The sequence below is a fragment of the Camellia sinensis genome, chromosome 11, assembly GCF_055761805.1.
Source record: "Camellia sinensis isolate YWXY chromosome 11, ASM5576180v1, whole genome shotgun sequence".
Taxonomy (NCBI): Eukaryota; Viridiplantae; Streptophyta; class Magnoliopsida; order Ericales; family Theaceae; genus Camellia; species Camellia sinensis.
In genome coordinates, this window is record NC_138971.1 from 152,900,064 (window position 1) to 152,915,557 (window position 15,494).

At 31.5% G+C, this 15,494-nt stretch overlaps 1 protein-coding gene across 1 annotated transcript; it reads right to left on the bottom strand.

Annotated features, from left to right (window-relative positions):
- Positions 1-286: 286 nt before the first annotated feature.
- AGD8 (ARF-GAP domain 8) lies at positions 287-10,138 on the bottom strand. The gene is made up of 7 exons (XM_028218711.2): positions 9,880-10,138; positions 9,604-9,722; positions 5,076-5,508; positions 4,576-4,836; positions 2,506-2,625; positions 1,890-1,991; positions 287-703 (listed from the first exon to the last, which is right to left on the bottom strand). The coding sequence occupies exons 1-7, from the start codon at positions 9,949-9,951 to the stop codon at positions 596-598; spliced, it is 1,215 nt and encodes a 404-aa protein (XP_028074512.2). The 5' UTR covers positions 9,952-10,138; the 3' UTR covers positions 287-595.
- Positions 10,139-15,494: the final 5,356 nt, after the last annotated feature.

Genomic DNA, 15,494 nt, shown 5'->3' on the forward strand with positions numbered 1-15,494 from the left:
GGCTTTTTAACCCGAAACTAAAATAGCCAAAAAAAACCAAAAAGTCAAAAAGTCAACCCACTTCCCAAACAGAAATATTTTAAGTTTCGTTGTTAACTACAGTTCAAAAATTCAGTTTAATCATTACAGAAAATAATTTTGACTTAGTGGATTTCCATTTTTCTTCTCCAAGTAACCATAACAACCATATACTATTTCATTCATTTTTCCCTTTTTCTTTTCTCTACATAAATTCCTCTATAAATCTCACCCAAAAAACAAAAGTCACGCCACAAAAAATGGATATAAAAAAAACAATCCAATGCTTCCAAATCTTCACTGCATCCTCACAAAATGGTCCACAAGGCCGAATCAACAAACATTGGCATTCCTTAAATTAAAAAACAAGAGCATACAAAAAACAAGTAGTAAAACAATTCCTGGCTACAAAATAAAAATAACACCAGCTTATGGCCGAATTTTTAAAATCTTATTTTTGTCTTTTCAAAGAATTTCATAAGCTCTTTTTTACATCAACTAGAAGATATATAGTATCGGTTGCTATTGTAACAGACTCTTGAGAGATAATTTTGACCACAAAACACACGGCAATTCATCAGAGGATTCTGTCCTGAAGATCTGTCATTAGAGTGGATGCCAGGGAACTAAGTTTCTTCCCAGTCTCTCCCGCTATATTTTTAAGAGAGGAGATATCTTGTTGCGCCTGCAATTAATAACCAAATTGAGATATAGTATTGATACAGTAAAGATATAAAAATATTAACAACAGAATAATACAAAATAAACATTAAAAACGACCATGTAATTTTCTTAGAAGTCTTCAATTTTTTTTCTTCCTTGGTTACAATGGGGGCCAAAGACCAAAATATTACAAGAAAATCATACGAGGACAACCCCTTCATTCATATCCACATTAGCAGAGAACACATATACTAACTTGAGCAAACTCTACATGCCAGAACCTCAAAGAAGCACGGACACTTCTATAAAGGAAGTGTGTCATATCCAACATCCGTGTCCGACACCGACATTATTCGGACACTCCTAAAAGCTGTGTTTGACGCTACTTCAATGTGTAACCAAACTAAACATTGTGTCCCAATCAAGTGCGGTTAGCTACATAAATAATTTTTCTCCATTTAACTCTATCAAGTGCTATATGCTTATTTAAATCCAATAAATTCATATAATTTTTTACTACTACATCCTATGTCAACGTAGGTCTTCCCCTCCCCTTAGCATCTCCACTGCGGTGATCCTAACAATCTTCCTACTGTTGCTTCTAGAGGTCATCGTTATACAATTCTTCAATGTATCTTAATTTAAAAAATAAAATTCATAATATCAGACACCTTGCGAACACTTTAGCAACACTTCTTCAACCCTTTGAACATATTCTATGTAATGAACTATTTCATAATAACAATGTTTTGCATTCTTCAAAACATAACTTATGCACTTTGAATATGTTTTGAAACATGTATACGATGAATAAATAAATAAAAAACAACGCTCAATTAATACACATTAATGTATAAGATGAAAACATTATGTAATACAATGTTCTGCATTCTTTAGAATTTAGTTGTTATATGATACTTGATGTTTAAGCTGTAACTTATATAGATTTTTAATGTAATTAGTGTTATGTATTTTTCATTCATATGCATGACATAAATTTTTAAAATATAAAAATTTTAACATGATCCAGGCATATCGGGTCTTGCATTTTTTTAAAGTCTAGCATGAAGGTTTGTCTGTGTTGTGTCCAAGTGGTGTCATCTGTGGGCAGAACCCCCCAGTAAGGCAACATCCCATAACAATATAACTGTCTATTTTTCCGTCTACATGGTCCACAGCAAGGAATATGAAAAAGATGTAAGGCAAACCTGGAAGGATAGTCGATTAAGGAGGTCGCTTGCAGTGAGATCAAGTGCAGAATTATCCATATTGTCACCAAAGAGATCGGCACTAGAGATGGCTGTTGAACCCTAAAAAATCGAGAAACGGAGAAATAACATCCAATGAGTTGGATGTGTAACAAATTCAATCTATAAATCTATCCACTTCACAGAGTGCTAGTCAGGGAGACATTGTAATTGAATTGAAAATTTAATAGTTAGTTCCTAGATCATGTCTACCCTATTAGCTACAATCATCATTTCACAGAAAAAATAATAAAACAAAAGTTAAAAAGAGAATAAAAAAGAAAGAAGTGGTCCTTCACTAATTTAAAATGTGCCTGTCCACCAAATTTCATTTGGGTAACCATAAAAAGTATTGGTTCAAGTTAGCTAGAGATAAAATGTGGCAGATACATATATATATATATATATATATTTGACAAGTAAATTGAAGGATTGGTAAGCACACTTGTGCAACCCAAACAGTAAAGCTTTGAAGCATGCAGCTCTTCAAGGAGTAAAATAAAATAAAATAAAATTCTGCAAGGAAACGGTTATGGTTTATGCTTATCCAAGTGTAATGGTAAGTAAGAGCACATACAGAGAACTTCTGCAAGGAAACTTGACCATCAGTAGCTTTGTTTGGATCCCCAAAATATTGGGCTGACGAAATAGATTTTGCATTAGAGAACTTCTTCCTCGCTTCATCGGTTTCCTCAATCTGACAATTATAACATGCAAACAATAAATATAGAAACACATACATTGCAAGTGCAAACCAACTGCCAAAACCAAATTGGACCAAAACAAGTGAGTTGTGTCACAAATACAAGTCCTCCTTATCATATTCCAACTTGGAGTGAAGAAACAAAGAAAAAAGAAGACAATAGGATATCACGAGACAAAAAAAAAAAAGCATTAAATACCAAGGACCCTCTAGCTCATGAATAAAAAGTTCAAAGCTGATCAATCAATTTTCAGAATGGTTCTAAAAGGACTACTTTATCAGCATTCACTATAAAGGATCAGAATTATGGCCAATGCTCTTAGCTGGTGTTAGCTTGTGGGTTCCACTATTTCTCGGCATGCATTACCATGAAGAAAGCATCTTAAAACATGAGCTACCAAATGCCTGTAGCCTTGTAGGCATAGACTAGTAACTTCATAGTTCCTATGACTCACTACGACAAGAAATTCACCAAATTGACTGGAAAGAAACACAGAAAGACATTTCGTAAGCAATACTGAAGTTTTAGGAGAACACAAAACACAATACAGTCTCATCAATATTAGACAAATACAACTTTGGGCCACACCCTTCATACAACCTTCACCCTTCAAGCGAAACTGATATCACAAATCAACATTCACACTAGTTATGTGGCACAGAAGTAAAATGTGACTATTAGAGAAAAGATAGAGATTGCTACGTTTTAGCTCCATGAAATTAAACCCCATGAGGAGCACATAATTAAACATGTGATGTCAACCAAGACGTCAAAATATTAAGATTCATTAAAGCTCCCCAATCGAATAAATGAAACAAGGGGAATGCATGTATCACCATCAAATCAATGATATAACAGCTAGAGCTTCTTCCTCCTTTCAAAATACCTGAGTGCCAGAAAAAGTAGCTTCTTGTAATCAGGATCAAGGGTGAATAATAAGTAAATAATTGTGTCTTAAAAAAATATTTAGATAGATAGTTTGTAGAGAGGGTGACTAGTGAAAAATGAAATCTTGCTCAATAGAATGGGAAAACATGCATTTCTACATTCTTGTGTCAAGTTTTAGTAAATGATGAGTGAGCGACAAATTGTACTTTTGACACCAGAGAAAAAGCTAGGCAATGAAAGAGTAAAAGCACACTAACAAGATTTTAAAGAAAAAATTAATTAAATTAGGAAGCAATAGATTCTATCCAAATTCGCCGAAAAAAATAAAAATAATAAAATTTTAGTGATATGTCTAGAAATCCCTAGAATAGGCATCAACCATGTTGCCTCCTTGATTTTCATTCCTCAATAAGAAAGCCAGTAAAATCTTACTAGAAAATGGTTAATTGACTGAAATACTTCTTCAAGCCCTATGGCCTCCAAATAAGTTGGAAGAGAAAAATAAAAGTGACAAAAGAACAAACTAATAAACCAGGCAAAAGACAATAATTCACCTTTCCCTACTAAAAAAACACCATGGTGACACCCACTGATGGTTTACAATGCGGAAGATTTGAAATTATCACCTACTCCAATAAGCTAATGGCAACAATATTTGATTTTTGCCAACCTTAGTTTGTTAACTATAACAAAGATTAGTTTCTTATCACCTTTGGATTTGCTACTTAAACTATGATGAAGATTCCAAATACAGGAAAAAAATATAAGAAAATAATATAAAAAGAAAAATGGATCAACCAAGTCCAAGACAGAAAAAGGATCATCCAGAACTTCTTGGGGTCACCCATAACATGTTAATGCCCAAAAATTGCAGTGCCTTGGAAAGGAAACTTCAACCGAGTCAAAGTGTCCATCCTCACAGAGAGCCCACCCAACTCGGTTAACCAGCAAAAATTGGTATAGAGAGGCCCTTAAATGCTTCTGTGTATTGGAATAATCACATTAATCTAGTTCTTCTGTCACTTAAAAACAAAGTCATAAATTATATGGCTTACTTGAACTTTGGATGAATTGGAGCCAGTTTTCTTTGAAAACCCACTGTCCATTCCAAAATCTGCAAAGAAACTCGATGCTTTTGGCGGGGCTACATGGCTAATCACATGTGTGCCTCCAGAACTCACTGAATCAGATTGGAAATTATCTACATACTCAAAACGTGATGTTAAAGATGAACCAGCAGTTGGGGTGCTATTAGTAGAGGTGGAAACTTGCACAGGTGGTTCTTCAGGCTTCTGATCATAGAGACTCTCACTCGCCTGCATTGGATAGAAATGTTTGGTTTAAACAAAGGAACTTAATACTAACTATGCAACATTAAGCAACAAACACTGAACTTCATAAATAGCATTTCAAAATAATGACTTACTACTCCTCAATTCATTATAACATAATATTTTCTGAGTAACCAGTAAACCAACGACTTAAAACTACTCAATTCATAATATAATATCTTCTGCTAAACCAATATGCCTACAGAGAAAAGGCAAGGCTTCACCTTAGCAGTAAGCTTTCGAGCACCAAGTCCCCCAGTCTTTCCAGTTTTCTTTGCACCAAGAGACTTCTTAACAGAAGTGGTAACAATTGTATGAGAAACTTTAGGTGAAGCTGGGATATCAGAGGATTCTTTCTTTTCAGAGGAAACTACTTTTGGAGATTCACTGATCTTGATGTCAGGAAAACCATTAGAGACTTGTGCAGACTGAGAAGCAGCTGGCGACGACGGTAAACCTACCTCTTCTGCAGAACTTTTAGCAACTTCTTTGGTAAGTAGTTGTCTATATAGTTCAGCAGCTCTTGAGGTATACTTGGCCTCAATCTTGCCTCCATCAGTCCATCCGTGCTGCTTGAAGAAAACCTGAGCACGGTTGTTTCCCCCAAAGCTCATCATCTTCAACTGCTCCGGAGTCCATGAGTCTAAATTAGTAGACCTGCAATAATAAACCAAATCTTTTGATTAACCAGGAATACTTTCATAAAAGAAAAAGACCCTGATAATGGATAAATGTACAAAGAGAGGTGTTTCAAACAGCAGCATCCATACAAAAACACAAGGACACAAATCAACTTATACTTTTACCAATTAAAAACTCAATGAATATGGCAAGATGCATCAATACCAACATCCACATGAAATCTATTATTCAACAATAAGAAGGCTGCCTTATAGATTAAGCTATATTACATGGGTAAGACCAAAATCCATTTATTGACTACACTGGCCCTGTTTGGTAGGGGCTTATTTCCAGCTTATTTCAGCTTTTAGCTTAATTTAAACTATTTTGATATGTTTGGTTCAACTTAACAATACAGCTTATAGCTTTTTGTAAGTCAAAAATCGACTTATTCTTTGAGTGGGGGAGGAGAAGCTTAATTTATAAGTCAAAAATCAGCTTATGTTCACAACTATAAGCTATAAGTTGTTAAGGTATAAGCTATAATCACTTTCCCACAGCTCTACCAAACGGGGCCATTGTAGAAAACATAAGAGATCTACAAATTGGGACAGGGTTCTTGGCATCATCTAAACGAGCAGGGTTGCTTTCATGTATTACATCCAAGCTGAGGATTATAAAAACCGGTAAAATGCATTAAAGACGAAAATATGTTCAAAACTTTAGTAGCTTGGTGTAAAAAGAAAAACAACAATGCAAGCCCCAAAGCAAACTTCAAAAGGAGAAGGGTAAAATAATTGGGCTAAAAATTCTAGTTAAACTTTGATTTAATTTAATTTGCTCATTCCAGGAATGAAAGATATTACATAAACTCTGATTCTCAGTCATACAAACGATAATCAATTAAAATTAAGGAAGCAAAAGATTATAAAGACACAGTCAGGTAGGTCACTCAGTTGTGCTTGCAGAAAATAGGGATGATACTTATCTCGAGACATCTTGAGAAGCTAGAACTGCGAAAAATCTCAAGCATAAATTGAAATAACCAGAGGCAGTTTCAAAGGGCCCACAAACACCAAATTTCCATTGGAAGAGAGAGAGACTCTTTGCATCTCCCTAAAAAATTAATAAACCCTCTTCAAAATCATGCTCCTTAAAAAGAGTAACTCTCTCTCATATTTGGTGACCTTGCAAAAACATTTTATCCTTATGTACTCCTTCAGATCAGATAACATATAGGGCATTCCTGCACCTACAGTGAGATGGATCCTACTCGGCACAGTGGGAACTATAAAAGTTTTAAAACAAAATAAGTGGAGAAAATTAATAATGCATCAGTTCACCAGATAGGGGTGTTTGGGGCAGCTTATTGGGATTGCTTACAACTTTTTTTTTTTTTTTTTAATTTTGGGAATACCCAAGTGTCTGGTGCAATTTTTGCATACAGCTTATGATGCAAAAATAGTTGAAACAAGTTTATTATTTAAAAAATTGGGAGAAATATGCTTTTAGCTTTTGATTTCTGATTATCAACTTTTAGCTACGATAAGTAGCACCAAATGGTGCCAAAGAAATGTAGTTAAAGTAAAATCATTTATTATTGCTAACAAAGAACTGGTTTTGCAAAGGGGGGCTGAATTGAAGCATTGCCAATGAAAAACACAAATAGAAGTAGGGTAGATACAGGGAACTTGTTTGCTATCATACATAAGATTGTTCAAATTGGACAAGCTTTTTGATGTGGTCCTGAATAAGAATTACAGATAAGCCACCACATTTGGGGTGAGGTGTTGTGGAAAGGGTGGTTGGGGGTGAGGTGTCATGGTAGGACCTTTTGAAAAGATGGCAGCCACTAAAGATGATAGAAGAGCAACGAAGGTGGCGGAGAAGGGAGCTTAAGCAGGCACCTGAGTGAGAGAAAACAACAATGGAGTTGGTGTTTGCCGCAGATGAAGGAGATGGTTGGGGACAACTGATAATGGAGGTCCCTTACATATGATGGCCAAAAACCATGGAGATCAATCAATTCACCTCTGGACAAGTAGCTCATCCTCCTAAGTTCAACAAGATGGAGGTATCTCAACTACCTCTTTGTCCTATGATCAAATCTTAAGATCTATATCATGGGAACCGTTGAGTTAGATATGACACCTCAAGAGTAACATCAAGAAGGGGGCTCTAGTGTTACGGATGATATGTTCTTCGAGTGTCACATGTCTTTGTCAAAGTGTATCTTTCTCTAATACTGGTCAAGGTGGAACCACTTGGGGTGGTATGCCATGTAACTTTGACAATCCCTCAGTTCTAGTCTATGAAGTACGGACACGGGCACGGATACAGACACGGACACGGATACAGAAACGAACACGGGCACGGAAATTTCCAAAAAATGGGGACACGGTGGGGGACACGGCGAATTTTATTTTATTTATTTTATATATTTTTGTGTTACATAGATTCATATTACATTCATCCTAAATTAAAATTAACAAACACTAACATAGTAACATTAATTGAATAAACATAACCATTACATTTAAACAAATTAATAGATCATCCATTCACAAAAAAATTTACAAAAAAGTCATAATAAACGATAACAAGAACTAAGACGAGAAGGGGAAAACATTCAACATCCAACAATATTTTTCACAAAAGCACTAAATAAGAGAGGCAAAAAATTAAAAAAAAAAAAAAAAAAAAGCCCTTCCGTGTTCCATGTCGTGTCTCCATATGGACACGCGTGTCAACGCCATGTCCCTACTGTGTCCCTTACAAAAAAATCATTAAATTAACGGGACATGCCATTTGGTGTGTCCCGTAGGTGTCCCTAGCATGTCCCCGTATCCCCGTGTTGGATACCGCCACGGCACTGATTTTGGAGTGTCTATACTTCATAGGTTCTAGTCTCCAAAAAACAAGTCCTCGAGTGATCCCAAGTGAAAGGGTTCCTAGGCAACGGATGCAAGATTTTAACCTTAGGGGGCTAACATATATATAACTAAAAATTTTGTAACAAATGTATGACATGCAATATTAATTTCTAGGGTAATTTTACAATAACCTCCCTTAAGGTTTGGAGAAAAAAAACATTGAGCCCCATAAGTTTGGCATAATTACCCATCTTTGATCCTCAAATTTCCCCATCTTTGAAAGGCTCCACCTCATCTCATCCATCTCCCCCTTGGCAATGACCACCCCCAGCTTTCTTGCTTATGTTCTATATTTATAATATATCTTAAAGTTTCTCTTGTCACGCACGTCAAAAGAAAACTAAAAATCTTTTTCCAGAAACATCCCTCAACTAGTTATGGTACCTGGCACATGAAATTAACAAGCCCAAGGCCAGGTTTTCCTGATCTCAAGAATTGGGTACAAATAGAGATTAAGAAGCCAACCCACAAGTAAAACCTAAGGCTCTATTTGTTTAGAAAGAAACGGATGATAAAAAATGAAAATAGTATAAAGTGAAGTGAAAGAAAGGCAAAATAAATGAAAATTTATTTTCTTGCATGCATTTAAATAGATGAAAAATTTTATAAGAAAATGATGAAAAAAAAATATATTCACTGTTGTGCAGGGAGTTGTGGAGAGAAATTTGAGCAAAAATGAGAACAAAATAAACTGTCTCAAGATTTGTCTAAAAAAAATAAATTTCTTTCTATATTTTGCAAGAAATTGTTAGCCTAACTAACAAGCTAATTTGAGTTGTACAGGAAATTTTAGTTTTCTTTACTTTCTAGTTTCTACGACTCTCTAACTAAACAAACACATAAAAAATTATTTTTTTCTTTCTTTTTTCCGCTTTCATGTATTATCTAGCTAACAGCCTAAACCTCTTACAAAAGAAGGAATCACCAAATGCTTGTGACCACCAAATCCAGAGTCCCCATTAGTTGTATCTACCTTGTTGTCTCTATCTAGATTGAAAAATAAATCACGAAGCCCTCTGTTCCATCCATGGTTCTTATCCTAATAGGTGATCCCAGTCCAACAAGAAAGCTTCAACTTTCATGTCTCTAGACCCAAAACCCAAACAGATAAATGCAACATTCCAATCATTTTTGTATTAAAGTAAACAAAAGTAGGGCAAAATTAACGAGAAAACCATAAATTGCATTTCGAAATCACCTAACAAAGCTGATGTGAACACCGAGACTGCGATGAACAGCCGAACAATCGATGCACAAGAAGATCCCGTACGTAACAGAGGCCCAAGTTGGATTCTTTGCATTGCAATCAAAACACATCTGAAAAAATCCCCAAATCAAAACGAAAAACCAAATCAAAACCAAGATCTAGTTATGAAATTCCAGATCTGAATCAGATCTACACATCACCAATCAAAATCGACCCAAAAATCACACAAATTTCGAATAAATTTGAGAAAATTGGATGACCATATACCTTGTTGTCGGACTTAGCTCTGAGCTTTCTGAAGACGGTGTTCTTGTCGGAGAAGGCATCGGCGGTGGCCATGGTAGAGAGAGAAAGAGGAGAGAGAGTGAGTTCCGAGAGGAGGAAAGAGGAGGTTTTTCGAACCAAACACGGACCTCCTCTGGGAACAACAACGCATACACACGCAGAGGCTGAGTAGAGAAATATACGTAAAACCGCAAAATTGTTTCGAAAGCTTATATTGGATAAATTGCACCGTTAGTCCTCCGGTTTGAAAAAAGTTTTGTTTTGGTCCTCCTAATTTTAATTTCTTTAATTTAAACTTTATTTTTTCCATTGTATTTCAATTTGGTCCTTTTGTCAGTTGCTATAATTTTTTTAAAAAGGATTTATGTATAGGTCCTAATAGATAGACGACTTATTGTCCAATAGATTATGTAAGAATTAGTGACATTCTTTATCAAATACTATTAAAAAACGTTTTTAATTGTTAATTTTCAACAACAATTTGACAAATTTATCACAAAAATGTCCCTAATTATAAGTTTTAGCGACAGTTTAAAAAAATCATTACAAAAAAGTTACTGATTATAAGTTTTAACGACAATTTATCAAAATCGTGAAAAAAAAAAGTCAATAATTATCAATTTTTAGAGACATATATAAAAAATTGTTAAAAAAATTATTTTTAACAATGATTTTACTATGACTTGTTTTCAACAGAACTTGATGGAAATTTAATCTAACTATTAAAATTTATTGATAGTTTATTCTTTTTAATTTTATTTTGCTTCTAATTTTATATGATAAAAATGTTAGAAATCTCTAATAAAATACACACTAATTTTCTAGTCTCTCTTTGTGAGCAATTGGAAATTTAAGTTATGCTTGACAATTCCAAATAAATTACTTTTCACCTAAATAAACTGAAGTAAAATGTATGTTTGGTTTGACTAGGTTTGTTTTGAGTATACAAAAAATAAGTACTTTATTAGTTTATTATCTTATTTGAATTGTATCACTTCTCTATTTTTCTGTACATCTTTTCTTAATAAGTCAAAAAAACTAAGTCGTACCCAAAAAAATTCAAAATCTCTACAAATTTATGTAAAAATAATTTTACTTTCAATACTTTTAGATATTTTATCTATCCATTTGGTTATGTTAAGAACGACAATGCTACGTAGCTCAAGTTTTGTGGCTCAAAAGTGGCTCAAATGGCCAAAACGACGTCGTTTTGAGTACCGAACAACATAAAAATGGCCAAAACGACGTCATTTTGACCATTTGAACCACTTTTGAGCCACAAAATTTGAGTTACGAGATATTTTCCTGTTAAGAAAGACTGTAAAACACTATAATGATAATATAACAATTTCTTACAAAAAGTAAAAGTTTGAAAAAATCTACAAAAATTTCTTTATATCAAAAATAAAAGATAAACAAATAAATAACAATTAACAAACTTTTTTTTTAAGATTTAAAATAAATAAATAAGCTATTAAAAAATAATTATCAAACATCACGTTAATTTATAGTTTATTAGAGGTTTATAGTAAAACTCTTTGTATATATTGGGTATGTTTGGTTTACATTTGGGAGATGAGTTTTAGAAAAAAAAATTTAAAAAATTGTTTGGTTTGAGTTTTTCTTAAAAAAAATTCAAAATCATTTTCTCTCTCTTACACATCAATCAATCACTTTTTCTCTCTCCTCTCTCCTTCTCAATCATCTTTTCTCTCACACACATCTACTTAAATTCTCCTAAAATATCAAATCATCCCAAACTCCCCAAAAAAATAACTCTCCCAAAATATACAACCAAACAAACCAAAAAAATTTCTAAACTCACTCCCCAAATTTTTTTTCAAAAACAACTCTCCCAAAAACAAACCAAACAAGCCATTTTTCTATAAAAAATTATTAATGACAGTTGACAAAGTGATCATGTTGAAACAAAATTAAACATACGAGGTTTGAACTGACAAAAAATTAGAACAATAGATCAAAGTAAAACCTCTTTAAAATTATAAGACCAAAGTGTAAAATTAAAAAAATGAGATTTGAACTGACAAAAAATTAGAACAATAAATCAAAGCAAAACCCCTTTAAAATTAGAATGCCACGTACTCTTAAAAAAATACAACTTTCACATTCTTTACTCATCTTTGATTGGTCGAATAAAGAAAAGAAAAAACAAAACAAAATAAAATAAAACAAAAATTTCACATCACTTTGGAGTCATGGATCCCGGGGTCCCAACTATTTTTGTTAAAATTATAGGACCAATAGTGATTTTCCTTGTAAAATTTTTTGTTAATGCATCTAATTCCGAAAATACCCTTATGATTTGGACTAATGTCAACTGACAACGACTCTTTAATTTCTCTGCTGTTAAGGCGTTAGTGTCTTTGTGGTTATAATGACGTAAATGTCCCTGTCGCTGTAGGATAGATGGTGAGGTGATGCATTTCAATTGCAGTAACGTACTTACGTCTACAAACTGTTAACGGAACAGTTACTCAGAGAGGGTTGTTTTGAGAACGTCATAATTAATTTTTTGATTTTACACTAGTTTATCTCCTTATATCTTATGAGTTGGTTTGGAGGGTGGATGGGCTTTTTAATTTTTTGATTATTTTAATTTGAGATTAAAAAGTCTAGTTTTGAAAGGGTTTTTGATTTTTTTGTGAGAGAAATAATGTAATGAATGATTATGAGTTGTATGTAATATTTTGTCTTATTAAGTTAAAAATCTTTTTTTTTTTTTGTGTGGTTATTTTAGCTCAAAAAAAATCCCAAATCCATCTTCCCAAACGGAGGCTTTATGTGACATGTTTTTCTTTTTTAATTTTTGTTTAAGGACAAAATATTAAAATTAAATATATTTTATTATCTCCTTATATTCATTGCTCTTCAATCCCTACTATTTTTCTTTTCTTCGTAGTTTTTCTTCTCAGCTACATATCTCTTTTCAAAAAGTGTGAATTATAGTATTTTAATCATAGAATAAATTAATAGATGAAAAAATGGTAGTGAAGAACCATAAAAAAAAAATAAAATAAAAAAAAAGAAGAAGAAGAGGTGAAATTGTATATTTTTTTATTTGTTATTTAGGTTTTCGTTTCGTTTTTTGAGAGAATTCTTCGGCTTTTGTTCAACGTGTCAAAACCGAACAAATTAAAATATTTCATAATCAGATTGCCGAACAAAGAATATATGTTCGGCAATCTACTGCTAAATAAAATATATGGCTCCGTTTGTTAAAACTTTCTAACTATGATTTGAGAATATGAGTTGTGTTTTGAAATTATGATTTGAATGTAGAAAATTTGTTTGGTTATGATTTTTGAATAGAGTTTTGAATTGAGTTTTGAAAGTTTGATTTGACATGTAAAGTAAGAAAATTTGTTTGGTTATGAGTTTTGGAAAGAGTTTTCAAAACTTAATTCAAATTGTTATAACTCATAACAAAACATACTACTTTCACGCTATTGAAAATTCTGATCAACACTCATAACCAAACTCTTTTTAAGATTTAATTTAAAAAATTTATTATTAACAGAAAATAACATTAATCAATTTTTTAATTGAAAATACTACAAAGGAAATAATTTTTTTTCAAAATAAATATTCAAAAAATTTAAATCATAAATATTTAAATAATATAAATAATCGAAAAAAATTAATAAGTAAAAAATTAAAATAAATATTCAAAAATTTTAAATCATAGAAATTTAAATAATTTAAATATTCAAAAAAATTAAATATTTTAAATTTAAAAACAACTCTACACTCAAATCGTAACCAAACACATAAAACAAAACTCAATTAAGAAATTATATTTAAAACTCATAATCAAACACATAACTCAAAACTCCATACTACTTTCACAACTCTACACTCAAATCGTAACCAAATACATAACAAAAAAAAATTAAAATATTTAAAAATATTTTTATAAAATAGAGTTTGAATTTATTTTTATAAAATATTTTAAAATCTAAAAAATTAAAATCGTAATATTTAAAAATTAAAATATTTTAAAATATTTTAAAAATTTTAAAAATCGTAACATATTTAAATATTAAAATATTTAAAATTTTAACAAAATTAAAATATTTTTAAAATATTTAAATATTTAAAAAATAAAAATATTGATTTGAATTGAGTTTTGAAAAGAGTTTTAAATTATGTATTTGGTTATGAATTTTGAAAAGTAATAATTATGTTTTGAATTGAGTTTTGAAAAATGAGTGCAGAATTATGATTTGAAAGCTCAAAATAAACACCACACTCAAATCAATTGGTGAAACTATAATTTGAGAGACTTACCAAACGGAGCCTACATTTTCGATAACCCAATGTTAAACGTTTTTAATTTATTCAATTATTCATTACTGTGCATTTTCAGTTTCATTTTTTTTATTTTATTTTTTATATTTCATATTTGTTTGCTTGGAAGGATTATACTTCTATTCATTGCACCATTGCAAATATAATCATTCGGCTGCTGAACATCTTGAAGGGTACTCATTTGCTAATAGATTATTTAAGGATGAAAATCCTTATTAGTTGACATGTCACAGAGTATCTATATTATATATTAAGCAAAATTGAGTTTTTAATCCCAAGTCTTATGGGAGTTCCAATTTCTCAATTTAAATTTTTTGATATTTTAATTTTTTTTTAAAAAAAACCTTAACATTTATTAACTTCTCCCAACTCCCGAGTCTTACTCTCATAATAACACTTTAATACATTAAGAACAAGTATAAAAAAAATTCTTTAAAATCCAACACATATGAATTCAATGAAAAGTCCTAACACATATGATTATTATCCCTCATAATAACACTTTAATGTATCATAAGAACAAGTATAAAAACAATTTCTTGAAAAGTCCAACACATATGATTATTATCAAAATATTAAACTTTAATATAATATAATAAAAAAAATATTTAATTCCTTGAAAAGTCCAACACATATGATTATTATCAAAATATTAAACTTTAATATCATATAAAAAAAGGAAAAAGAGAAGACATTAAAAAAAAAAAAAAAAAAATTAAAAATCGCAATTCACATATACAGATAATTGTAACTATATTAAGGAAAATGGGGTTTCTAAACCCCAAACCTTGTGGGAGCTCCAATCTCTCAATCTTAATTTTCTAAATTTTTGATTTTAAAAAAAAAAGCCTCAGCATTTATTGATTTGGCCAAAATCCCCTGAACAGCATTTATTAACTTTTTCCAATCCACATAACTGCATTTATTGATTTGGTCACAATCTCTGATTATCATTTAAAATTCTCTCATACAAATAATTATAGATACCACTCGTGCATAGTTATTGCAATAGCTTTTTTAATTTCTCCTGTACATTATGATTAGTGATAAGGTTGTTAAATTTTTTTTATAAAAAATCTTTAAAAACATAATTTATATATTAAAAAAAATTAAAAAAATATAAATATCTATAATTATCTCGTGCATAGCACGGGTGATAGGCTAGTTACATTAAAACGAATGGATGCCTTTAATGCGACAACAATAAAGACAATCTACAACGCACATAAAGTGACAAGTGGCTGAACAAATTTATTTTAGTTCAGCAA